Consider the following 26,981-nt stretch of genomic DNA (forward strand, 5'->3'; position numbering starts at 1 on the left):
AGTACCTACCAGGCATCGGTGGATAGAGTTATTCAAATTGTCAGTTAGAGAGTGACCCCCTTGTACATCCGTATACCCGGGCGTGTAGGGTGTCCACGCTGCCGGCCCGGACCGGATGCACCGGGGCGGAACCGTTCCGGGCCGCCGCGTCCGGGCACTAATCAAATATTGAACTGCACGCTAGCTGTTACTGGCCTGATACGGCCCGGGATCTTTGGAGTGTCGTCATTGTATGTAATATTTAGCAGGTACGTTAGCAAGCTGTTTAGGTGCGCAAATAATTTCATTAAAATAAAGGATAAATGTAATCTTTATTTCAAAAAACAGTGCTTACAAGCTTATTTTACATTTTACCATTCATTAGATACAGTCTATGAATGGCCAACAGTAGAATAGGGGTCAAGTTTCTGATCCCTAAAGAGGTGGAAAAACTGTAGCTCTTCCCAAATACAATTTAAAAACCTACGCTCATTATGTAAATTATCAGATTATTTGTAAGTACCTATACTTCGATATGTTAGACAGTAGGTAATCTCTATTATACCATACCTACTTCTATTATAATGATGAATCTGAATCTGATCTTAATCTGCCTTATTACAAAGAGGCAAAATGCCTACCAATAATCTAGCATATAGGCTGTTGTACTTAAGTTTTAAATTGACTTTGTAGGTATAGATTGCCAAATTCAATCTACATATATTATGTAAAAATTACCTACGTATAGAATAGCCGTTTATTAAATTTCATTACATTGACATAAGTACTTAGAATTATTTACAATTTTTTAATTTTATATTTAAATTATTACTATTTCAAATTTTATGTAAATAAGTAAATTTAATTCATTACATAATCATCTTATTTATCTACAATTTTTTTTTTTTTTTTTTTTTTATTTTTTTTTTAGTTCTGTTAAACGGCCTCCCAGCACCATAATAGTGCAGGGGTTGAGGTAGTGTTCTCCAAGGTTACCAGCCTTTCTAGGAGAAATAATGATCACATTATCAGTTTTTTATACATAGTTACAATTTTGATTCATTCAGTATTTATTTATTTACAAATAAGTACCTATATATTTAATACTAATAATATAATTTATTCATTACATAGTTATGTTAAATTAATTGAATATTATTTTTTTATACTACCTAGTATATTTTAGTTTGTTTACATTAATTATTATTAAAATACAAATAAAATGCATGCATTCAAATAACATTTCTAACACATTTTAATATTTTTATCACTAACAATAATTATATTATACCATCATATACAACCATTGATTTTACTAGTTACTTTGTTAATTTAATTACCTACTATGTTTTAAAAGTACCTACTTACAAATTAGTTTCATGCATTTTTTTTTTTTTTTTGTATACACTTCATGACTTTTATTTATTTACAATGTTAATTAGGCCTACACACATTCACTATAAGTATTATTAGCGTTTTTGCTCAGCTGACACATAATATTCCAATGTTCTCTGGAACGCGCAAGTCTTCTCCACATGGGGCACCTGGCTCGTAGCTCGTCGTCCCAGCGCGCCAGCGGCCGGCCCACTCTGCGCGACCCGTCTCTCGGCCACCACTCGGTTGTTCTGATGGTCCACCGGTTGTCTCCCATCCTCATTACGTGCCCTGCCCATCTCAGTTTATTTATCTGTGAAGTCTCCAATACGTCTTCTACTTTTGTCTCGTTTCGTATATCTGCACTTCTCACTTTATCTATCTTTTTTAAGTTCATCATGCTCCTTTCCATAGCTCTCTGACCTGATGTCAATTTTTGCTTTAATGTCTCTGTAAGCGTCCAAGTTTGTGACCCATAGGTTAGGGTGGGCATGATTACTGAGTTGAATACTAATCTTTTTAGTGATAATGCAAAGTTCCCTTTGAATATATGTTTGAGGCTCCAGTATCTTTTCCAAGCAATGTTGATTCTTCTATCTATTTCTTTAGTCATTTTATTACTAAATGAAAATAATTGACCCAAGTATATATAGTCAGTTACGCTTTCAAGTTCTTTATTGTTTATTGTAATTGGGTCATGGGGTTGGTTAGCCATTATTTTAGTTTTTGACTCATTCATAGTTAACCCTGTGGGAGCTGTCTGGTCCTGGAATATGTTCATGAGATTTTGCAGACTTTCTCTATTTTCTGTCAAAAAAACAATGTCATCTGCAAATCTGAGAGCAGTTAGATTTTCGCCGTCTATCTTGAGACCATACTCCGTTAAATCTTTTGAACGAAATATCTCTTCCAGAATACAATTAAATATAATCGGTGATAAGGGGTCTCCCTGCTTTACTCCCCTTTGGATATTAAATTTGTCACCATCTTTTTCCATTCGTATAGAGGCTGTACATTCACTATATATTTTGTCGATTAGCTCTACATATTCTGTTGCCACCCCCTGTGATTTTAAAGCTTTTATCATGTAGCTGTGGCTTACGCTATCAAACGCCTTAGTAAAATCAACGAAGCAGAGAAATAGTGGTTTTCTGAACTCCGAATATTTCTCCATTATCATGTTAAGGGCATGGAGGTGATCTGTCGTAGAAAAGCCTCTTCGGAATCCCGCTTGTTCTCTGGATTGCTGTTCATTCAATATATTGTATAGACGGTTTTTGATTAGTGTCATGAATATTTTGTAAATAACAGGTGAAAGGCTAATCGGTCGATAGTTGTTTATGTCTGTATGCGGACCCTTTTTATGGAGAAGAACAATGGATGAATGGAACCATTGCCTTGGGATATCATTTGTCTTCAGAATAAGGTTGAACAGGTGTAAGAATGATGGGAGAAGTTCAAGCTTGTATGTTTTTAGAATTTCGTTTGTTATATTATCAATCCCAGGAGCTTTCTCGTTTTTAAGTGAGTTTATAGCTGCAATTATTTCGGATTCTAAAAACATTGGAATTCCTTCTCTTAACTCTTTATCTGTGTGGGCAGATTTCTTCTCCCTTTCATTGTTATTTGGAGATTTATATAGATTACTATAGAATTCTGTTGCGATTTCCAGTATTTCTTTCCTGTTTGTACATTTCTTATCATGTTTGTTATGGAGTGCCGGAACCAGTGTCTTTCCAATTTCTTTAAGTTTTGATATAGATTTGGTAGATGCAGTGGTCGCAAGTATTTTTTCGATCCTGGCGTTATAGAAGTTTTCTATATCCAGTTTCATGTTTATCTTTAGTTCATTTTGAATATTCTTTAGTTCTTCTCTATCATTTGTGGTTTGGTTTTCAATTGAGTTAAATTTTTCTCTCTTATCCAGTAATATTTTGGTTTTGCTGCTAATTTTTTCTGTGCTCTCAGGTTTTTTTGTTTTAAGTTTTACCATAATTTGCTTTATTACTTCCTCGATTATATCATATACCCTTTGCACTTTGTTCTCGCTTATTACTTTCTTTAATTTAACTTCTATTTCGTCAGCACTCTGTTGGTTGAAAGTATAGTCATATTCATTGCAAGTGTTTGCCGAGTAATTCTTTCTTTTTATTTTTAATTTTAAATCCGCTTGTAAAAGACGGTGGTCTGTGTAGAAATTAAATTTATTGATAATTTTACAGTTTTCAAACATGTTCCGTTTATTAACAAGGATGTAGTCAACTTGGGTTTTGTAGCGATCGCCGGGAGAAATCCATGTCCATCTTCTGTTGACTCTACACTTGAATTGGGTGTTCAAAATAGTAAGTTGATGTGCTTGGCAAAAATTTAGAAGCCTTTCGCCTCTAGCGTTTCTTTTACCGTAGCAGTATTTTCCAATAGTAGGTCTTTCATATGATTCTCCTTGTCCAATCTGGCTGTTAAAGTCACCCATAACAATTATTTCTTGTTTTCTATTTAAGACCGACAAAGCTTTTTGTATATCATCAAAGAATTCCTCTACTTGTTCTTCTGTTGTGTCTTTGCTATTTGTTGGTGCGTAGACTTGGATTATTTTTATTTCTCTACCATTTATTTTTAATTCCAGTATTACCACTCTTTCTGAAATATAAGTGAAACTTTCAACAAACTTTTTTATATCTTTGTGAACTATAAAGCCAACTCCGTACAGACCTTTTGTTTCGCCATAATGATAGAGTATATGCCCACTTTTTAGATGTATAAGTTGCTCATCTTCCCTTCGTACCTCACATAGACCCAGTATGCTCCATTTTATTGAGTTTAGAGCCATCTCCAATTCTTCTAGTCTCTCCTCGGACTTAAGGGTTCTAACGTTTAATGTTCCAATTTTAATGGTATTAGTAGGTATTTCCGAGTTTCCGTTTGGTGTTTTTGTCGAATAAGTGATTTGATTTCCTCTTTCTGTGTTTTCTAGAACTTTTTTGTTGTAAACGCCCGGTGTGCAGCTTTGTTTATAATGGTTGTAATCTGTTGATTGCTAGTTTTTATTTGTGATATTCAGGAAATTCGATATTTTCGACGTTGTTGGGCTACCAGTCGATATTCTACTCCTTTTTGTGGGCCGATTTATGGTTTCCTTACTGTTAGTGGTCTTGCTCTTTGTTATCTGGGCACACGATGGTCCTGGTTGGTCTAGTGTATCCTTGTTGCTTTCGTCGCTATTGGTGGTTTTATCTCCTTTTAGTATTACGAGGCGATCATATCTTATCGTAGCTCTATTGCCTTTTTTTCCCTCTTCTTTTATTCTTTCTTGTAAGTTTTTTCTTATTTCTAGGACTTTCGGGGGGAAGTCTTCTTTAAGATATGCCCCGGTATCGTCTAGTTTGTATTTTTCCTTCAGAATAGATATCTTTTTGCCTAGGGTTGTAAGACCAAAGCAGATGGGTCTTGGTTTATTATTTTTCTTTCCAATTCTTCTTACAAACTCAATTTCGCTTTTATCGCAGGTTATTTCTAGTTTAATATTAATAATATCCAATACCAACTTTTCTAGCTCAAAGTAACTTTTTTCTTCCTCGGCTATTCCAAATAAAATAAGATGCCTTAGTCGTATTTGCCTTTCCACAGCGTCTAGGCGAAGCTCTTGCATTTCACTCTTTTCCTTCAATTGCTTAAGCTCTTCTCGGTATGCAATAAACTTTTCATCAATGTTATTATTGATTTTTGTTGTAATGCCTTCTTCAATTTGGTTCAGTTTGTAATCCAAATCTTTTGTGAATTGGTTAAATAGGTTCTTCATAACTTCTTCGGATAGTGCCATCTTTTTTTTTTTTTTTTTTCTTTATATTAAATTTTTTCTCTACTTTTTGCTTTTGCTCTACCTTTCGCTTTTCTCTACACGGTGTCTATGGTCGACTCTACACGTTTCTCTACATTCGTTCTAAGAATGATCTCTACATATATGTGGCGACCTCTGTCGGCGAGTAGCAAAACTTCTTCTTAGTCGGTTAAATGATATAGTTTTGCATATTTTCCGCTAGGGGCCGCTAATTACGCTGTTAATCGATACGTTTGGTTTTATTAAGCGGATTGTTGTTTTAAAATATTTTAGGTTATGAAACCAAAAGGTGCAAATAATTATTCTGTTTAACTTTTGAAATGATGTGTGAGTGACGACTAACCTTTGCTGTTTGCTCTGAGTCCAGGTTATTGAGCATAAGAATCTGTATTTATCACCGACACTTTATAACGGTTTCTTCACTATTTTGGGTTTTTCAAGTCAAAGTTTCCAATATTTCCTTCTACTATTGAAAATCCATAGGGTTTTAGCACTTTGTGAACATTAATAACATAACTCACTTACGATTTATTAAAGAAAACACTATTAAATTATATTATTTTAACAGATGCTATGTTTACTTGGGCACGCCAGTCACCTACGTATTTGTAAAGAATTATAAATCGTATGATCATTTGAAAGGGTTTGCTAAACCCACGGCATTGTACGCAAAAGGCCACAAACGTTTTATGAGCTATTTAAAATACAATAACGATAATGTAAACACATTCAAACGACTGCTGAGTTAGGCCCCAGGGGTGAGCTTTGCCTTAGACTTTAATACCTGTGCCGTAAGTGTGTGATTAAAACTGCAGTGTGTGATATTACGGTGTGTGGTGGTATTCTACAGGATGCATTCTGTAAAAAGGAAGAAATTATTGTCAACTAAGTAGGTACTTCTGACTGAAGTCCTAGAACTCTCAAGAAGTTTTATTTCTCCTATATAATTATGAGACACTTTGATTACTTTATTAAAAGCCGATAGAGAGCAATAAGTAGTTTAATTTTCTCACCATTTAGATCTCAAAGAAGCATTTCAAGCAAAAAAAACAAGCGCATTAAAATAATGTAAGTACAAAATCCTCCCCCTACGTACACCACAAGTTTTACAGATTGATGATTTAGTATGACCTCTTTTCGGAGCACAATCACAGTTTAGCATCACCCTGTATAATACTGTATCACCCTGTATATGGGTCCGGTATTCAGATTGCGGTGGACGTCGCTATTCTGTGCAAACCTCGGCCTCGCAGTGTTTGTTCTGATGCCACAGACCTGGGAGAGGAGCGATATGCTGACAACTATCCACCGTCAGACCCGTAAGTTTGTAAGGGAAAACAGATAAAAACGTAACGTGGGACGCCCTCCGCCTTCGCCCCGTGGAACTGACCTTAGATAATGGGCAGGTAGTGGCCTGGCGGATGATGAAGACTGAGAATAGATGATTACGTTCTGATAATGATCCACCATCAATTTAATTCATAATGCTAAGTAGTTTTATAATGGTTTGATCAATAAAACCACGGGTTTTTCTAGAACATGATAAATGAATGAATTGAATGATGAACCGCTTTACTAAGTAAGTTCATAGCATTTAAACTGGGGTAAGGGTCACGAAATCGTCAGGTTAAGCCTAATGGGTTTACTTATGAAGGTATGAACGCAGTGGCAAGGGATGGGTGGTATTTGATCCAGTAGTTTTTTACTGTTCGTTCTATCTTTGTGTCTTTGTAGCAGAAGATAAAGAGACTCTAAGAATATGGTATTATTATAAATCATCACATCATCACGACTCCTGCTTTAGGCCTAGTATTATGAAAATAATATAAATTGCATAGAAAATAATTTTGGATAGTGTTTTTTATTGAATCGCGACATGCGGAGTCGTCCCGGCCGCCGTGAAATGTCGTCCCCAAGTCGTCAGCTGCTGCCAACTTACCGTGAATGCAGCGACCAGCGAAACTTCTGGCGCTGGGGGCTCACTCTCTAAATCGACGAATGAAGGGAAAATTTCACGCAATCGAGTCGACGACGATACCACGAACAGGTAAACGCAGCGTGGGGCGCCCTCCTGCCCGCTGGACCGACAACCTTAGGCACGTAGCCGGTAGTGGCTGGATGACGACGGCCGAGGACTGAGTGTTGTGGCGCTCGTTGGGTGAGGCATATATTATGTCCAGCAGTGGATGATTATTGGTTGATGATCATGATGATGATGACGTCTTAATACAACGAGATAGAGCCGTGGTTCGCTCAGTGAGCCGAAGTTTCGGAAAAACAAAACTGCAACTACTCTACCTCCACAATTGTCGTTCGTTTGTTCTTCGATTAGAGAGTGACCCCACTGTAGTTCTGTACAGTCGTATGCAGCTGAAGACTTCGTCTGCACTGGAGTGAATAACTTGCGGGAGAAATGCCATTTAGCGGGATAGTTTACGAGCTGATGAAATGTTTTATTGGTAGACATTATGGACATACCTACTACTGCACAAGTATCCTAGCTAACTAATATTATAAATGCGAAAGTAACTGTGTCTGTCTGTCTGTCTGTTACTCTTTCACGCCAAAACTACTGAACGGATTTGAATGAAATATTGGTACAGATATGGTTTAGTTAGACCTTGAGAAAAAGCATAGGCTACTTTTTATCCCGGAATTCCCACGGGAAAACCTTTTAATGCGAAGCGAAGCTCGCGGGAACAGCTAGTAATTTATATTTCTGTTAAAATAAACTAGTTAATTCTTTCTGCACTCTTTATTAGATAAATTTTCTCACAATATTTTCGGTATCATTTAGGTACTATTAAAAGCAACTGTTGAAGCTTTTGCCTATACACACACAAAAAAAAACACACACACACTTTCGAATTAAATGACAAAGGTCACGAACAAAACGAATCAATCAAACGACCACAAAATTCCCACCTCACAGTATCTATAGGTAGTAGGAGTAGGTGCAGGTATGTACATTGTACACTGAAGAGCACATTGAACTGGCGGCAATAATATGGTAAAATGAAACTTTATTATGTTTCATTTATCACCGCCCAGCTGGTGTATGGTGTACGTTCGCCATAATATTTAACTATTTAATACGTAAAAAAAAAAATTTCACGATTTGTGGCGCAAAATACTCGACTACGGTTCATAATCAGTAGAATATTTTCTTGTTTAATTCTGCCAGACCACTATTTTGTTGAAAACTATTTTAGTACCTACTTATGTACAAGTACCTACATTCTTAATTTGAGCATACTGTTTGATATTTTAGTATGTCTTCCACTGTACCCGCTGGGATGAAAACATTTGCACGTCGCACTTTCAATTTGTCGCTTCTGTCGGTCGGTCGCTCAGTTGCAAATTGTCGTCATTTGTCGTCGCTCGGGCGATGTCGGTGACCTGTAGGGCACAATGGGACCACTATACTGTTAGGACAGATATGAAAAAATGTTCTACCTAGGTAGGTACCTAATCAAAAGTGTGGAACCCTGTGGTGGAAATCATAAATGATGTATGGATTAAACAAAATGCGCACGCTATATTTATGACGAATGCGCATTTAAAATGGACTGTAATTTTTGAAGAATTTTCCTCATCCGTCTAAGCTGAATAAAATAAACAAATGAAAATTGAAAATATTTTTTCCTTTTTTTTAAGAATAATAACAAAGTCTTTTGTTTGTGAGATTATACCTGGTTTTATCCGAATTGAAAATGCTTGCGTTGAGATAAAGTTTTACTGCCTAACGGTCAAATACTTAAGTTAAATTATAATTTGGTAGGTATACGTTTGGGCAAAAACATGTCAGCATTTCACTAGATTTCACTAGAGACAAGATTTGTTACATCCCTGAAAATAGCTTACCCCGTATCTCTAGTCAGAGCCTAAGAAAAGCCTTGCTATAAATCTTAATCTTTACAACGCCTAAAAAGGGTCTTCTAGGTACACAAGATGATAGTTTAATCTGACGCCTATAGCTTAGTAACATGTAACTTGCATGTAACATCAACATTCAACTTTAGATTTTTATAAAATAACGGTTACCTACACACTCCGTAGTTCTGTTTTAAATCTAATAAAAGCTCTCAAAGACGTAGATAAAAATACCTTTGCTAGTCTCACAAAGGCGCCACTACAGCTGTTAGACCACAAAGGAACACTTCTTTCCTGAATCTGAAGTCTGGATATTGGCTTCAGTATAATAGAATTTGTTAAAGGAAGTAGAATAACCTGGTTAAGATTTCAGAATTACCTTAAGTTATACTTTGATGCAACGCTCGCAAGCACCTAGGTATAAAAAGATTGTTTAATTTTGAAGATGATTTCATTAAATTAATGCAAGGATACATAATGCCGTGCCTAAATTAAACATAAGTACTAGATCTGATGCACTATCGTATACGTATCTTAGCAAATTTAATAAGGCTTACTGCCTGCACGGCTAGTATGGCCATAATAAGACAACATGTGAAGTGACTGTTTAAATTGAGTCACTTTTTTATATCAGTCTTAAATGTTAGCATAGGGTGTACACGGGACTCATTTCATTTGTGTGATTGGATATAAGCCACAGTGACACTGTAACTTTTCTGCTCTGTGCAAATAGGTTTTTCAAATGTTATTTTTTTCCGAAAATCTCTCATTTGTGGTTGTTGTTTGTATTGTCTATGGTTTTTTGACAATTAAAATGTCACCAAACGTCAAACTTGAAGAAAATTTTGACTGTTTGGTGCTTTCGAGAGTTTTGAGTGTAATATTTTGGTAATATTACTTTGCTTTGCGCTACCCCATGGATTCATATTGGCTCATTAAACTACTTTATTGAGTTTCTTGGACATCGTCTCATCAAATGATATACGACCAAGCTTGCTCCCGACCAAGCACGCTCAGATTCCTTGGGAGCTCCTGCTATCGGCACGATTACCGATGCACCGGATCCCTGAGACGAAGAACAAAAACAGCATGCACCTGACTGATGACCCACCCACTGTCTACCCGGACCCAGGAGCTAGAAGGCCTTGAGAAAAAAGCCCGGGAAGGATCCTGACGGACGCAGCAGAATATCATTTTCGATGCTTGTCCCACGGCCTGACTGAATAATATTTATATAATCAATGGAAGGGAAAAACAGTAGGTAAGTGCCAGTACCAGTCACATGTTATTATAATTGGGCACATGCACACAAAACAACTCAAAAAACTTTTTTCACTTGGCAGTACTTGGTCAACTAGGCCATTCATTGGAAAGAAACCCGTACCCCAGCAGTGAGGACGTGATGGGCTATGATTGTGAAGATGACAATAGGAGTCATAATCTTAGTTCATAAGTATAACTAAAATCTAATGAAACATTTTTGTTTGTTACAGAACATTGAAATTGGCTCGTAGGCAAGACGGAAGATGGTCAAAACCGGTCAGAAAATGATGGCCTAGACACGGTTGGAGAGCTCTTGTTGGCAGAAACCACCTGAAGATGGTAATATGACATCAGCAACCTTGTGGTGATACAATGAACCGGAGCGGCACCTAACTGAAAAAGTTGAAAAACTTGGCATACATACTATGAGACCTATTTGATGACTGATATAAGCCAAGTTCAGACTGATTATTGTGATAGTTGATAACTAAGAATACCTAATATGCTTTTATGGTGTGTGAAATAGTATACTTTTTATAATTTATTAATTAAAAGTTTAATAAATGTTTTACTTACCTAAAGAAAATATTATATTTTTATAACCATTTAATTTAGTTGTACATGCTAGCATATCCACTTATTTTTTTATAGTTAGTGTGTTGTTGATAAATAATAAAGCCTGACTAGGGTTTGTCGCTGTGGAGAAAGGATTAGCATCAGTCGCTGACTGCCCGGTGTGCCGGACTTATTAAATGTACAGTTTATATGATTTACATTTCTTGAACTCCACATTTAACATTCAAACTATTCAATTAGCCACTTCATTTTAGTTAGTGTGTTGTTGATAAATAATAAAGCCTGACTAGGGTTTGTTGCTGTGGTGAAAGGACAACCAGTCATCATAGCATCAGTCGCTGACTGCCCGGTGTGCCGGACTTATTAAATGTATATGATTTACATTTCGTGAACTCCACATTTAGCATTCAAACTATTCAATTAGCCACTTCATTACCTACATACTTTGACGTGAATAGGCAAACTTAAAGTATATGGGAGACAACTGAAAATCAGTGGTTTGTTCCTAAGGGCAAACATATGCACTGAGTTGCTTCCCTTTTGGTCTGCTTCAACACACACATTTCTTAATTTAACTGTATAAATGTTTAAGTGGAACAAATTAATGTCTATCTATCTAACTTCTTAGCACATGTGAGCGACAGGATTTGAATCCACATTTCTTCCGTGAGGGGCGGGCGCTTACCCGTCTGAGCTAAAACCGCTACATACAAGTAATATACTAATAATATATAAATAATAATAATGTATAATTTTAGTCAAATAAAAAAGAGGATGTGTTTTTGACAAATGTTGTTTTTAAAGCATTTTCAACGGGTTATTAGAGTCCCGGATCATCCTCCCTATAAGTATATAGTAATTTTCCTTTCCTGCATCTCTTCTTGTAGAGCAAGGATGAAATTAACAAAAACTAAACAAATAATTATTTGTGTCACATGTTATCACCACCTTCGAACTTGAGTGATATAATGCTACCTAAACAAATGTCAAACTGAGACATGTGTGGATAAATTGGTACACCCATGTTAGGAAATAAGACAAATCTTCCAATCTCGCTGTCAAAATTGTAACTCACATCTTGTAGTGATTATTTCGTGTTGGCCATGTTAGCGTTTGTGAGGACAACTGGTATCACACAATTTGTTGCAACTAGCTGTCATTTATATCTTGTCACCGCCATACTGTGCTACGCGTGCTGCTCCATCTAAAACACTGGTGTGTTTATAAATAACATTCACACATGAAATTGCTTATTTATTCCCGAGTAGGTTGTAATTCAGATTTAGGTTAGCACATAATTTCAAAGCGTCGTGATCCAATCCGCGTATAATGTGTATGAACTCAAGTTATTAATTCCACAGTCGATTGGGACTCAATAAATTCCTTGAGGCTCCCCTTGCTGGAGCTAAACGAAGCGAACAGTCACGACCACGACTCAATTTTTTCTAACTCTACTTATTACTCTTGTGTGTCAGTGACATACAAAAGAGTAGAAGAAGGGTTTGTCACCGTGGAGAGAGAATAGCCAGTCAGTTCAGTAGTCAGTCGCTGAATACCCTAGCTACGCCAGCTAACAACAATTTAATGATGATGATGATGATGATGAAAAAAAAATACAGGAGGGGCACTCTATATGAGACGAATAACGAAGTTTCAGAGATCTGCTGCGCGAGCCACGACTCTAGCTCTTTGTAAATGTGCCGATTTCATGACAGCTCTTCGTTCGGTCGTTTTTCACTGTATAGAGTAACCCTCCAAAAACCTACTGCTGGCATCAGTCTTAATCTTGGTGTAGAAACATGTTACTGTTCCACACACAAGTAAGTCGACACCATTTCCTGTACAGCCGCACCGCAGTAAGTGTTGCCGGTGATTTATTAAGATTCCCGATAATAGCCCAACAAACATTGTACTCTCAGTTACAGCTATTATTATAACTTTAACCTGTATAACTGTGTTATAATTATCTCAGTTCTAACATAAAGCGATAAAGATGAGTTAAAAAATGAAATTAGTGTTAACAGTAGGTTTAAGAGTTAAAATGGTATTAGTCAAAGCAATTATAATTAAGATGTTATAGGTTCAAACTGTTTCTAGAACCTATAGCTATACAAGAGTGCTCACTGACACCTGTTAACACTTATGGTTGTTAAGTGGTTTCCTTTAATACTCATATAAATCTTTAGGTGTCATATTTAATTTAGACTGCAGGAATTGGTTGTAAAAGAGATTTTGTCAAGAGCGCAGTGAGACGAGATTCTAACAGTGTTGGAAAACTCAACAATGCAGTTTTAATCTTTAAGGTTAACTTAACTTACGCTTATTGCGTGAGGCAAGTAGACTGTAAAAGTAACGGTGTTAAGCAAGACTGTTCGGATCGGCTAAGACTGCATAAAACCCTTGGCTAAGGGTGTTCTATTTCAAAAAGTGTAATAGATGACTTAGGTGAGTCTATATATCTTAAATGTAAGTTCGCCATTTGCATTGGCGCCCTAACCTATAAATTGCTGGGATAAACAATATTTTGCTTTAAAATACTTACCTATTTACGTGAATTTTGTGATTCCAGTCATGCCAATCGATTTATTAAACTAATGGACATTCAGCAAGGATAGAAAAAAATACAAAATTTTGTCGTCTATTTTATATTTACTTATGTTTGCTTTGAAATCCTTAATAAATTCGGAGCGCATTAAAATTGAAGTGGGGAATATGGTATACATTACAGTAAAATTACAATGGCATATTATTTTCAATTCAAAAAACATGTTAAGTCAAGTTAATATATTATATTTACTGTTATTTAGTATTAATCAATACTGTCACTTTAATACTGTCGCGCATGATTACTGTTGACACTATTATTTTCAAACACATACAACTTGTATGGTAAAAGTGTATTCGAAAAACGGTAACATACTCACTTAACCATTTTTTACCAAACAAATAAGAGTCAGGGTGTCAAATAACCATTCTACAACTACAACTATACCGGTAAAAGTTCTAGCTGAGAGTGATTAAACGCTCTTCTATAGTACAGTATTGTGCAAATTAATGTGAACACGAGTGAAAATTTGAAAAAAATACATTTATTAGTTCTAAAATTAAAAAAGCAGAGATATATTAATACAATTTAAGTTGTTTTAATAGAAAATGTGTCCTCCCTGGTTTTTATAACTTCTTCAACACGTTTTGGCATAGAATCGACAAGGTTTTAACAGTTTTCTGATATTTACTGGTCTAAAAAACTTGTATGAATTACAGCCTCAATCATTTTGGTTTTTCTTGTGCAATCCGTTTTACGAAGTCTAACTTTCATGATGGCCCACTTATTTTCATTGGGATTAAGTGCCGGTGAGTTCTCTGGCCATCCAAAGGCATTATATTTTGATGATAACGGTCAATAAGTTTTTCAACAAAATTCGGCTCCATTCCACGTGTCCACGATAATGCCTAAATATTTCAAGGACAACAAGATATCATGCCTTTGGATGGCCAGAGAACTCACCGGCACTTAATCCCATTGAAAATAAGTGGGCCATTATGAAAGTTAGACTTCGTAAAACGGATTGCACAAGAAAAACTAAAATGATTGAGGCTGTAATTCATACAAGTTTTTTAGACCAGTAAATATCAGAAAACTGTTAAAACCTTGTCGATTCTATGCCAAAACGTGTTGAAGAAGTTATAAAAACCAGGGAGGACACATTTTCTATTAAAATAACTTAAATTGTATTAATATATCTCTGTTTTTTTTTAATTTTAGAAGTAATAAATGTATTTTTTTCAAATTTTCACTCGTGTTCACATTAATTTGCACAATACTGTAACTTTAGCACTTTAATGAAACCGTACTACAGGCTTTCAATAACTTAAACACTTCAATGACACCGTTTTACAGACTTTCTAAAGCCTTTACTCTCAAAATCGTGGGCCTCTTTCGTGGTTATAAGTGAGTTAGAGCACTCTCCTACACTCTTATACAGCTATGTCTTAACACTTTAATTTTCGAATGGAACCTTTATACAAATGATATGAGAGTTTTTTTAACGCTACGGTGCTAGTTGGGAGGGAATATAGCGCGACGCGGCGCTAATGAAACACTCACACACACGTATGTTTCAGGTAGGCTGAACGTGGCGACAAATGGCAGAAGGGAAATTAAAACTATTGGAAGGAACATGTAACAAAAATATGACTTTATGCCTATTTTATAGTACCTACTAGCTGTTCCCGCGAGCTTCGCTTCGCTTTAAAAAGCTTTCCCGTGGGAATTCCGGGATAAAAAGTAGCCTATGTTCTTTCTCAGGGTCTAGACTCTAGAGTCTAGACTATGTGTATATCAAATCCGTTCAGTAGTTTTGGCGTGAAAGAGTAACAGACAGACAGACAGAAAGACAGACACAGTTACTTTCGCATTTATAATATTAGTTAGGACTTAGGATGGTTGTGCTTCTAACGACCCCAATTATTTCAAACATTTAACTTAAAATTTGATCAAAATACTTACGTTTTTAGTTGATAGTATTCAGTATTGCCAACGGCGTTATTAAGCTGGTATTTTGCCGTTTAAGCGTTGGAACTTTTTCATTGCTCGTGAGTGTAATATATGAGGAAACACTATACAAAATTTTAGAAATTTTATTTGATTTATTTTGTTATGTTAAACATTATACAGGGTGTTGCAAAATTGGTATACTAAGCTGAAACCAGCATGTGCAGCATGTTATATCTAAGCCCGAAACTGAAATCAGAATTTCAAAATTCGCGAAAAAAATTTATAATTTTTCATAGAAACTTAGTTGGTCACGTGACTTTTTTACTATGGAGAATGTTTTTTTTTTTCGCGAATTTTTAAATTCTGATATCAGTTTCGGGCTTAGGTATACCATGCTGCACATGCTGGTTTCGGGTTAGTATACCCTTTTTGCAACACCCTGTATAAATTCCGCGATACAGGTTCGCCTAGTGCGGAATTTGAAGATAAAACCACTGTTAAACATGTTTTATGGAAATAGTATTTCCTTAGGCAGTTATTTCCCTTGAAACTTCACAGAAGTACTGCTACCAATGGTAGTTAGTGGAGTGCGGTGGCTCACAAGTTATGATGATTTATGATTATTTGTGAAAGTACTTGAGGGTGAGTAGTGAGTATTATAACTACTGAAATATAAAAAAGTGATAGGAGTCCTTAACGGGGAAACCTTGGTAGAAGCAAAGCGTTTTTATAGCTAAGTACTTGTTTTGAAATAACTAGTCAATGGGCTACACCTAGAACATACACACCATATCTAGTTACCCCGTGTAATTCTACAAATCTCCAGATGGACATAATATGTAGCGACCATTTCTAGACTACTTTCTAATCCAGTGACCATTAGCGTCAGAATCTTCAGCTATTTAGTGCGACCGGAACTCCAGCACTCAGGGCCATTTTCTCCATTCCTTCTTTCCCGATGGTAGGTTTATTGATAGGAAAAGCTTCTAAACGCTCGAAGCGAAAGGTACTTACTTATTGTTCGAAGAACTTCAGATATTGTTCAGGCGTATATCAATCTAAGTTGAAACGCTCGAGCCATTTTCAAAATTCAGCGAAAGTGTAGGCACATCGTAATATTCACCTTATCGTCACCTTAAATCGTAAACCGCCTAACTCCACTTTTTGGCGAAATTGACTTTTTGGTATCAATAGAAGCGTTTTTTCAAGGCGCATCTACTCGTATTACTCGTAAATCGATAAAAAATTTGAATTCTGAGAAAATTTAGTTTTCGTTTTCCTCCTAACTCTAAGTCGTGATTTTTAAACAATAAAACCTCGTAACTCCTCCTACTCCCATACAACGAGCGATGTAGGCGGGAGTGAACGTACATTTTTGCAATAAAACTATGTGTTTGGCTTTGTTTTTATTACTACATAAATAAATTATAGAACTTAACATTCTTATTGATCAATTTATAGTTAAATTTTGCTATTTTTTTTAGCAATATTATGCTCTTAAATTAAAAGTTACGCGTATATCACAAACAAAATATTTTGTATATTTTGGTTGGAATCAGCACTTTACTACATACTAATATAGGTTTTTTGCAAACAAGACAGGACGGCTGCTGCAACCCGTTGCTGACGAATCCATGGCTCCTCTAACCGATCTCATCACAGTCATTCTCTTCGACTTGACAAGATAGGTGCTCCTTGAAGGACAGTAGATTGCACGGCACCCGTATAGATGCGATGGACTCATTTGCGAGGGCCCTCAGATTTGAAAGTAGCCCGTGCACTGCATGGCGTGTAGAGCACCAGCTACTCTTTGATTCTGGGGAACTAACATCTTGCAATGCTCCTTGAATGACCAGCAAATATCTACGACTAGGCTGAGGTAGCACATGTGCCGTTCTATAGCAATATGAACCTCACTAACCCGCACCGATAGATCTGTTGGCTCCCTGCACATTAGGAGTTTGTAGGATATCAGGAGGGGCGCTGTTTTAAGGCCTAGGCGGTGGATCATGCCACTATCGTCTTTGATAAATCATCCTCGATGGTCGCTCTCTCAGCCATCTTCAATGTGACACACATTGAAGATGGAGATCAGCAGAATGAATTGTGCTAACGCCATTTGCGAGCTTCATTTGCAGGATAGTATTGTACATGCCAAGTTACATTGCAGAGGTGTCCAAGACCGACCCCTGTGGAACTCCACAACTGACCTCCTTCTGCGAACATTAACCCTCTCTTATCGGGTAATTATTGTACCAGTTGGACCTCTGACTATTTGCTGGAGGTAGGATCGGCCGATGGTATTCAAGAGAGGCCCTGAAGGTTCCTCAAGGGATAGAGTTGAACGGGTACACCATGTCTAATCCTTGGTCTAATCTAACACCCAGCGCAACTATCCCCGCGGTTCACATCCTGCTCTGACAGTGAACGAACATAGAAGTACTTCTACTAATACGTATTGTATCCACTATCGATTGTACATTTCGTAAGCCAAACTGACAATCCGAAAGGTAATGACCGTTCATCCAGGGGTGTCACTAATTTAAAAAGCTTGTCAGCCTCTTATAGCAGGCAGATGGGTCTGTACATAGAAAAAGAATCTGCAGGACTGCTTTCTTTCTTCAGGAGCTTTAACGTGGCCTCGTTTCAGTCAGTGGACACCTCACTGGCACTCTGGCTGCTGTTCAACAGACAGATAAACTTTCTGTACAAATTCGCTTTGAGCGCCAGCACTCACACGCGGTCTGGTATTCCATCGGGGCTAGGAACAGTCTTTTGCGCTCCGTTCCAACTCTAGATCCGTCACTCCTTGCTCGCCAGATGATAGAATAGAATAGAATACTCTTTATTTTTCACCATTAAACAAAACGTGATGATGTTCCTAGTCCCTGGGAAACAGCGTGCTTACCACCAGGGATTCAACGGCAACGCCGGGACCATGGCCTCCTAGTACTGATTTATGTTTTCTACTGCTTATAACGATGACTGCTGATTATATAATCATTTTATTAAGTACATCAATAATACTCTAAATTTGAAGAAATAGGAAAAGGTTGGGAGATTTATCTATATTTGAATAGCGTAAGTCCATCAAAGAGAACAATATTATGCAAAATCGAAGTCCGAAAAACTCGTATTTCCAGGAAAAACACGTATCTCCAATAATAGTATTCACATAGAGATTGGGAAAAGATCGTAAGTCCATTTTATGTATAAAGCGATAAAAATAACTAATTTTTCATAACGCCGTTGAATGCGCAACCACTTTTTTAGTCTAGTATCAACAAAATATTAGGGGGTATCCTAAGTAGAAGTACAAAATAAACAGTTTTTTTTGTCTCCTGTAAAATTTGCTCGCGTGGAGTTGGGCGGTTTACGATTTAAGGTGACGTTATGCCTTTAGGAACTTTAGAATAGGTATAAATAAATGATTATTTTTGGCGTTGAAATAACAATAGAAATACTTAGTAGAATTAAATAGTACACCTTCCAAGACGCTTTTTATATCACAAGCGAACATATTTTACGGAAACAATACAAAATAAGTACTCTACCTTTTTTTTAAGATAACCGCAGGTGGAGAAAAATTCTTCAGTAGGAGGAAAAAGGTGAAAATGCTTTTATAAATTTGGTGTCATAACTCAGCGCTATATTTCGAGAGATACTAAATAGCTACTGGACGAGAATAAGTAGCCAGTACCCACGAAGGATGTTTCAAAATGAGTCCTGTATAAAACAGGGTGAAAATTTAGCACGACGACCGGATGGCGCGATGACTCTTGTGTCAAAGGTCCCAGGTTCGATTCCCGGCTGGGGCAGATATTTGTTTAAACACAGATATTTGTTCTCGGGTCTTGGATGTGCCCGTAAAATGGCAATAGGCCCGCCCCCTATTGGGACTAACATAACACTCTGGCGAAAAGTGGGTGCAGCAATGCACCTCTGCCTACCCCGCAAGGGAGTACATTAGTACCAGGCGTGAGTGTGTGTGTGAAAATTTAGCACCGACTTTCCCTTTGCCAGCATGCGAAGTACGAGTTTTTACAACGTTGAGTGCTGAGTAAATGCAGTAGTATGGTTGCATTGATTTTCTGCTCCATCGGTTAAGAAAAAACACCAGACAGTCATTCTACGTTTTCGACACCATCCTGCATTAATTACACCTTATCACTAGAATCCTTGAAGACATGTAGTGGATCTGTAATTGAGTCAGAAAACCACAAAACATATTAATATGGGTCGTTTAGGAAATGGGATGCTTTCTGTGCAAATTACTGCAAATGGACGTGCTTGATAAGGGGAACTACGTGTTTGAAGACAAAAATTAAATCGAATATAATATTACGCTGTCTTGCTCTGATAGTAGTGTACTAAGGACGTATGAGGTTTTTTGTATGTAAGTAATGAAATACAATCTTTAATTAATTAGTACCTAATCAATATAACTTTATTTATAAAGTAAGTAAACACGGAGTTATAAGTTCGACACTCTAAATCACTCCGGAGAAAATATCATAAATCTAAAATACATGTACAAGTACGTACGCAACAGAAACTTGGTGAAAATCAATAGAATGCTTGCAAAGTTCGAACCTGATCCACAAAGGATTTGGTTTGCCAACAACGTGGTGATTAAACGTTTAGCTCGGTTTGTTATTTAAAACACAAAGGTCAACGATTTCGACAAACAAAATAAAATAAGTATAGAGTTGTAAAATATTTTTTTTTGTTTTTTATTTTAGAAACTGAAATAGTAGTAGTTATCGAGAATTTTATTCTAACATATTCTTTATAAATTTTGTAACTATGGATATACGTAGGAAATGTTGATATGCATATTGTGAAATTAAAAACCATGTTATTCTATTGAGAAGAATTTAAATTGAAAAAATGCGCCATTGATAGCTTCAATAAATTTAGTAACATGACTATGAACCGATTTTTAAGTATTGCTTTTCTCTAAATAGCCTTACGAAATATACCTATCTTAAAAGAAACGTTCCAATACCTCCTCGATCAATAATCGCAATAATTTACACACAAAACTCTCATATTGTGCACTTCCACTCACAACCCACTAAATTTACACGAACAAAAGCGTCTCCCTAACCATGTCTCCATCTCCTTCCAGCCACATCACGCGCACGGCCGGGTGGCTGCCCCCGGCAGAGTGCTGGCCGCTGGAGCCGCAGGAGGCCGAGGACCCGCTGCCCTACGGCTGGGAGCAGGCCCTGGACATACGGGGGAAGCCTTATTACATCAAGTAAGTTTACCTGACTGTCCATACAGAACCGTTCACACTAGATCCGTCAGTGACGATTCGTCCAAAAACACGAATTGTCTCGGTGTGAAAGGGCTGTAACACGGGGCTCAAGACACGCAACCTGACAAAAGTTTTGCGTCGCGCTCTCTATCATGGCGCGGCTTAGAGAGAGAGCGCGACGGAAAACTTTTGTCACGTCTTAGCGTGCGCATCTTGCGGCCCGTGTTAGGTCTTCAGGTTGTGGCAAACGTAGTAAACTGAAAGGGAGTGTTAATGGCGTATTGTAAGCTACTTACATAACATAATATAACACAAAAAAAAAAAATTCTATGTAGAGCATCAACCAAAATCACCCCCATTTGGCTTACCACTATCGAAGGACAGTTTATGCCAAGGAATTACTTTCATGAATCAATTTTCAGCTTCCTATTTCAGTATTCAACGGGTATGTACATTTTAAGGCGAACCTAAACTCCCGGGAAAAAGCTCGCCAGCCCATTATTAAATTCCTCGCAGGGATGTCCAATAAACTCTACTCGGGAACACAAGTACCTACTCTACTCTTTCCTCCGTAACTAGGCAGAATATTTCGTTACTAGCACGGCTCCTTTAAAACTAGGGATTTAGTTTCATAATGCAGTTTTACAAGAAACTCTCTTATCTAGTGTAGAGTCGCTTTCTCGTGTACAACGCAAATAAGTTTTGAAGGATGACGCTGTTAAAAGTTGCGAAACACTTTGCGCTTGATACCGACATGAATATTATCTTATCCCCTGGCAACCTACCAGCTAATAGAGTGTGGAAATGCGGGTTACTGTTATAAATTATGGTAACTTCTCACTATTTTTTCGTGAAAAAAATATTTAGAGCTTTTATTGAGAAAAAAAAACGCACTCAGCCTTTGTACTCTAGTTATATTTCGCCAGAGTTGTGTTCAATAGGTTCTATTTAAATTGAAATATTAACCAGGTCTTTAGGCACGAGTCGGCACGACTAGGGACATAATTATCTCTTGTATCTATAGGGACAGACCGCATATTGAGATGTGTCAATTTGATACGTTCGTCACGAACGTCTTAAATATGGAAAACTTTAGGATGGCCAAGAAAAATATCTACAATATTCAGGATTTTTATAGAGGTACGGAAATAAGAACGCCTTCCGCCGCGCCGATGGCTGATAGCTTTCAGTTTATTCTATAGATACCCTGGAAACAATATGCCCAATAGGCATCTAATAACAAAGTAAATCTCGGGACAAACACTCGGAGCAGTCACGTTCTCCAGTTATCCTTAAACGTGCTACGTGTTTTGAGAGGAATTTTATTTGATAATTCTGAAAATCGGTGGTTTATTTGAAATATTTACACGAAATGTTATATAATTTTCAGTTCAAACGTAACTCTTTTAGCGTTGGAATTAAGAACGTGACGTGTTCTCTACTTCTCTCTCATCTCACTGTACTCACTGAATATTATGATCGCATCTCAATAATAATAACTCGGGAGATGTTCTCGGAATAGTCCAATTTGTATTCGTGTGTGGTCCTCTTATTTTTACGGTTCTTGCGAAGGTGCTACTTTAGTGGAAAACTAAGTTTTCTGCAAAGTAATTGGGCCCGCAGAGGGTTTGATAGAATATTCAGGCGCGGAAACCCATGAGTGAGCAAAGCTTTCCATTTCCGACCCATCTCCTTTAAAATGCTCGCAATAAATCTTATTCTGCAGTTCTACATCAAACAATTTTCACATGATTGTTCTCTACATTTCCTTCACTCTTCGGAAAATGATTTTCTTATACTTACAGTAGATTCCAAATAGAATTTCTAAATAAAGGCCCGCTCTATCGAATCAACGTATTAGGTATGTAGGTTACTAGGTATATTGAATGACTATTATATTGATGCAAGAGGGAATGTTGTTTGTCAAATCGACAACAGAAGAATGTAGAGAAACAATAAACAATCTCAACACAACCTTATATTTTGGGCTGATTCAATAATTTAAAAAGCAAGCCTTGTGCAGCTCGGTCCAAATAACTTGATAGTTCTTGAAGTTAGCTGCGATAACACTTAATTTTGTGCTTTGTCAATCAAACTAATAATTGTCCAACTATCAATCTTTGAAAGAATCAATAATCAAGAAAGAAAAAAAGGTGGTTTGCAAGTTTGCATTCGCTGGCAACTTCAGAACTACCAAATTGTTTGAACCGAGTTGAATGATGATAATAATTCTAGTCTATGGTATGATGTACGACCAACCTACAATCTTACTGCCTCCAATTCACCAATAACCTCTCTACTTCCAGCCATGTGAACAAGACGACAACCTACGTGGCTCCCGAGGGTTTCTCCAGCGAGTCTCCGCCGGCGCCCAGGGACGTGGTGTTGGAGAGACACCCGGAGCTGGGGTTCGGGTTTGTGGCGGGGTCTGAGAAACCCGTGTTAGTGCGCTTCGTGACGGATAACTCGCCTAGCGTTGGGAAGGTTTGTGGTTTTAAAATGTTTCAGTAATGTAGAGCAGAATCTAACGAATATAGAGCAGCAAGTTGGCAATGTAGAGCTGCATATAAGAAATGTACAGCAGCATATAGGAAATGTAGAGCTGCATATAAGAAATGTACAGCAGCATATAGGAAATGTAGAGCAGCATATAGGAAATGTAGAGCAGCAAATTGGTAATGTAGAGATGCAAATTGGTAATGTAGAGATGCAAATTGGTAATGTAGAGCAGCAAATTGGTAATGTAGAGCAGCAAATTGGTAATGTAGAGCAGCAAATTGGTAATGTAGAGCCGCATATAGGAAATGTAGAGCAGCATATAATAAATGTAGAGCAGTATACAAGAAACTTAGAGCAGCATAAAGGAAATGTAGAGCAGCATAGCAGCATATAAATGTAGAGCTGCATATAAGAAATGTAGAGCAGCAAATTGTTAATGTAGAGCAGCAAATTGGTAATGTAGAGCAGCATATAAGAAATGTAGAGCAGCATATAGGAAATGTAGAGCAGCATATAGGAAATGTAGAGCAGCATATAGGAAATGTAGAGCAGCAAATTGGTAATGTAGAGCAGCATATAGGAAATGTAGAGCTGCATATAATAAATGTAGAGCTGCATATACGAAATGTAGAGCAACAAATTGGTAATGTAGAGCAGCGTTTTAGAAATGTAGAGCTGCACATTTGAAATTTAGGGCTGCATATAGGAAATGTAGAGGTGGATCTAATTAATTTACATTCTGTTTTTGCTCTACATTCTGCTCTACATTAGTTTGTTATTTGGGTATAAAGAGTGACTCATGAATAATTGGAACAAACTGCAATAAATCATACACATAATTTTATTTATTTATTAAAAACCGATTACAACACCAAACACATTACCAATCCAACTAAACCCAACCCACAGCTCGAACCAGGCGACCAAATCCTGTGCGTCAACGGCGAAGACGTCAGCCTGGCTGCCCGGGAGCACGTGATCTCCGCCGTGCGGGCCTGCAGCGACCGCGTGACCTTGAGAGTGTGCCAGCCGGCCAGGGTCACCGGCTGCGCCAGGAGGTCAGCCCTGCTGTCAGCGGCGAAGAGGGCGAGGCTGCGGGCGCGGCCGCCGCGGGTGCGCTTCGCCGATTCGGTGCAGCTGAATGGGTCTCCGTTGTATCCTGTAAGTGTAGAGTAGTTTTTTTATGAATTAAGTTTTTACGTTCTTTTTAAAATTGTATGAAATGCTGGTAATTATGTTCGCTCAGACCTTAATAGTCTCAGAGAGCTCTACAACACTCTGATCTCTTCCTTTCTTGTCGTTCCAGCGGTAAATTGTAAACTGTTTACAAAAATTGATTCATAATTTGAGAAGTGATAAGGATAAGGGCATTATTTAATGGTCCAATATTACTTTGCTAAAATAATCAGTAATTAACACGGTAAATCTAAATGATTTTTAACATTTTGATTGTGTCCATTCCAGCCATCAGCGTTCTCTCTCGGTGATCTCTGCCTCCCACCTATGGCGAACGTCTTGAAAGTATTCCTCGAGAACGGCCAAACCAAGTCTTTCAAGTACGACACCACGACAACAGTAGCAGACGTGGTGGCCAGCCTTCGGGACAAACTCACAATTGTTGCAGAAGAGCACTTTAGCCTGGTGGTGGAACACGTTAAGGGTTTAAGAAGAAACAAGTTGGCGCTACTAGATCCTAAGGAAACTTTAGCGAGGGTAAGATTGATTGCCATACTCTTTTTATACTCTATTTCATTAACAAATCATCTAAGTATATGAAACAATATCATTGTAGAGCTTTGATTCGTGAGGTTGTGAGTTACGTCAATTAATGGTGTTATTATATACAAACGCCGGTATGTTTACTTATATACTAGCTATTTATATTAAAACATGCCCGAAACCGCTGCAAACGAACTCAAAAACCTCAACAGTAATCTGATAAAACCCGTTAACCACATCCAGATAGCTGCGCGTCCCGGTGCCCACAAGATGCGGTGTTTGTTCCGCGTAGTCTTCATGCCTACTTCAGCGGCCGAGCTCGCGCAACGTGACCTGGCCGCGCTGGACTACCTTTACATGCAGTGTTGCAACGACGTGGCTCAGGAGCGTTTTGCTCCGGAGCTGCAGCCAGATGTGGCGCTGCGGTTGGCGGCGCTGCACATGCATCAGCATGCCCTGGCGAATAATCTGTCGCCGGCTAAGCTTACTGTTAAAGCTGTTGAGTGAGTACACTTCTGCTTTATTCATGCCTACTGACTGTCTTCATCATCATGACTCTGACTTTAATATAGAATCCTCTTTATTTGCACCACAAAAAAACTTATGAAAATAAAATCAATACAAAAAAGCAGCCAACAAGCGGCTCTACCAAACAACCTCTTTTAATTAAAAAAAAATAATTGTTTTCTAACTTTCAGAGAGTTTGGTCTCGAGCGCTTCGTCCCCAACGGTCTGCTAGAGACGATGAAGCGGAAAGAGCTGAGGCGACTGATAGGACACTTCCTTAAGCTCAACTCGCAGATGACCGGCAGCCAGAGGCAGTTGACGCAGTTACAGGTATGCTAGATTTTCATGTATTATTCTTAATGTCGTGATTTTTGAAACAGGACCAATACAATATAGAAGCGCTATGAAGTTCCGTGTAAATTTAATGCTAATCTATAGTACTTAAATAAGAAGGAATAATAAAAATTAACCTGTAAGGACGTAGGAAAGAACAACAAGTGCCAATACTAATAATTTTCCGAATATACTTATTGATCATTCATTTCTAATGTATTGTATTTATATTTTCAGGCCAAGCTGCACTACCTAGACATAGTGTCTGGTCTACCGAGCTATGGTGCTAAGTGTTTCAGTAGTACAAGACCTGAAAGAGTTCTACTTATTTCGCCTCGGTTTGGACTTAGTCAAATAGTTGGAGTGCGGAATTCAGTGGTGAGTGAATTAAATAACTTTAGATTGTTGATGGATCTCTCCAAAACTATAAGTGCCTTCAAATGTGAATATTATTTAAATTCAAATTTAATGATTTCCTATCGATGTTGACCGTTGAAAAATGTAACTGATCATTCCTCTAAGCTGTAAATAATGTAAAACTATTATTCCAGTGGGTCTTGAATACTAAACTTTTTCTAGACATCTCTTTTTTGGTCCTTCAACCTATTGCCATACTCCTATTTGATCTACAAATGCTTGATTTCTGTATTCTTGAAGTACTCGGTTCCCTAAAGGCCTCTCACGGAACCTTAACGGCTGCTCTAACCTCTGACCACCGTATTTGTCCACGCCTTCCAGCCTCAACAAATAGCCCCCCTAGACGAGGTCTCTAGCGTGTTGGTCCGTCGCGCGGGCGAGGGCGGCGCGGACGTGGCCGTGTTCCTGGCGCGGGACCGCGTGCTGGCGCTGCTCATGGACGAGCGCGACGCCGCCGAGATGCCGCTCGTCATAGCTGGGTACGTTTTACGTTTTACTGAATCGCCGACCACATGAAAGAAAGAAATTTTTGATAAATCAATGTCGAGAGGTTTGAAATGTGGGAGGTTTGGTAGATCCAATCCAATTTTAGAAGGCCATAACCTCAGAAACAAGTACCTACAAACCGAGGCCAGGAAGGAAGAAGCAACTTTTTTCACTAGGTAAAAGTTGACAATAAGAAATCGAAAATGTCCCAAATTGATATCGTAGTTTATATCCGTAATTGATTATTTAATAACCTTTTCTTATCTTAAATTTCAGATACTATCGCCTTGCAACTGGTAAAGAGCTGAACGTTGAGCAAGAAAGGGAACCAATTAATGAAGATATAGGTAAATTTC

General features: G+C 37.7%; 1 protein-coding gene and 1 long non-coding RNA gene across 2 annotated transcripts in view; both read left to right on the plus strand.

The window, feature by feature from the left end:
* Positions 1 to 26,981, plus strand: part of LOC105388960 — a 147,751-nt gene that overhangs the window by 115,936 nt on the left and 4,834 nt on the right. Inside the window, exons 3-11 of the mRNA XM_048629372.1 lie at positions 20,533 to 20,664; positions 22,971 to 23,148; positions 24,073 to 24,324; positions 24,628 to 24,876; positions 25,126 to 25,385; positions 25,581 to 25,719; positions 25,960 to 26,100; positions 26,461 to 26,618; positions 26,902 to 26,972. Coding sequence (XP_048485329.1) covers positions 20,533 to 20,664; positions 22,971 to 23,148; positions 24,073 to 24,324; positions 24,628 to 24,876; positions 25,126 to 25,385; positions 25,581 to 25,719; positions 25,960 to 26,100; positions 26,461 to 26,618; positions 26,902 to 26,972 — 1,580 coding nt within the window. The remainder of the gene's footprint in view (positions 1 to 20,532; positions 20,665 to 22,970; positions 23,149 to 24,072; positions 24,325 to 24,627; positions 24,877 to 25,125; positions 25,386 to 25,580; positions 25,720 to 25,959; positions 26,101 to 26,460; positions 26,619 to 26,901; positions 26,973 to 26,981) is intronic.
* LOC125490370 lies at positions 9,623 to 10,913 on the plus strand. The gene is made up of 2 exons (XR_007267638.1): positions 9,623 to 10,325; positions 10,558 to 10,913. It is a non-coding gene; the product is annotated as an uncharacterized LOC125490370 (long non-coding RNA).

This window comes from Plutella xylostella, chromosome 23 (genome assembly GCF_932276165.1).
Source record: "Plutella xylostella chromosome 23, ilPluXylo3.1, whole genome shotgun sequence".
Classification (NCBI taxonomy): Eukaryota; Metazoa; Arthropoda; class Insecta; order Lepidoptera; family Plutellidae; genus Plutella; species Plutella xylostella.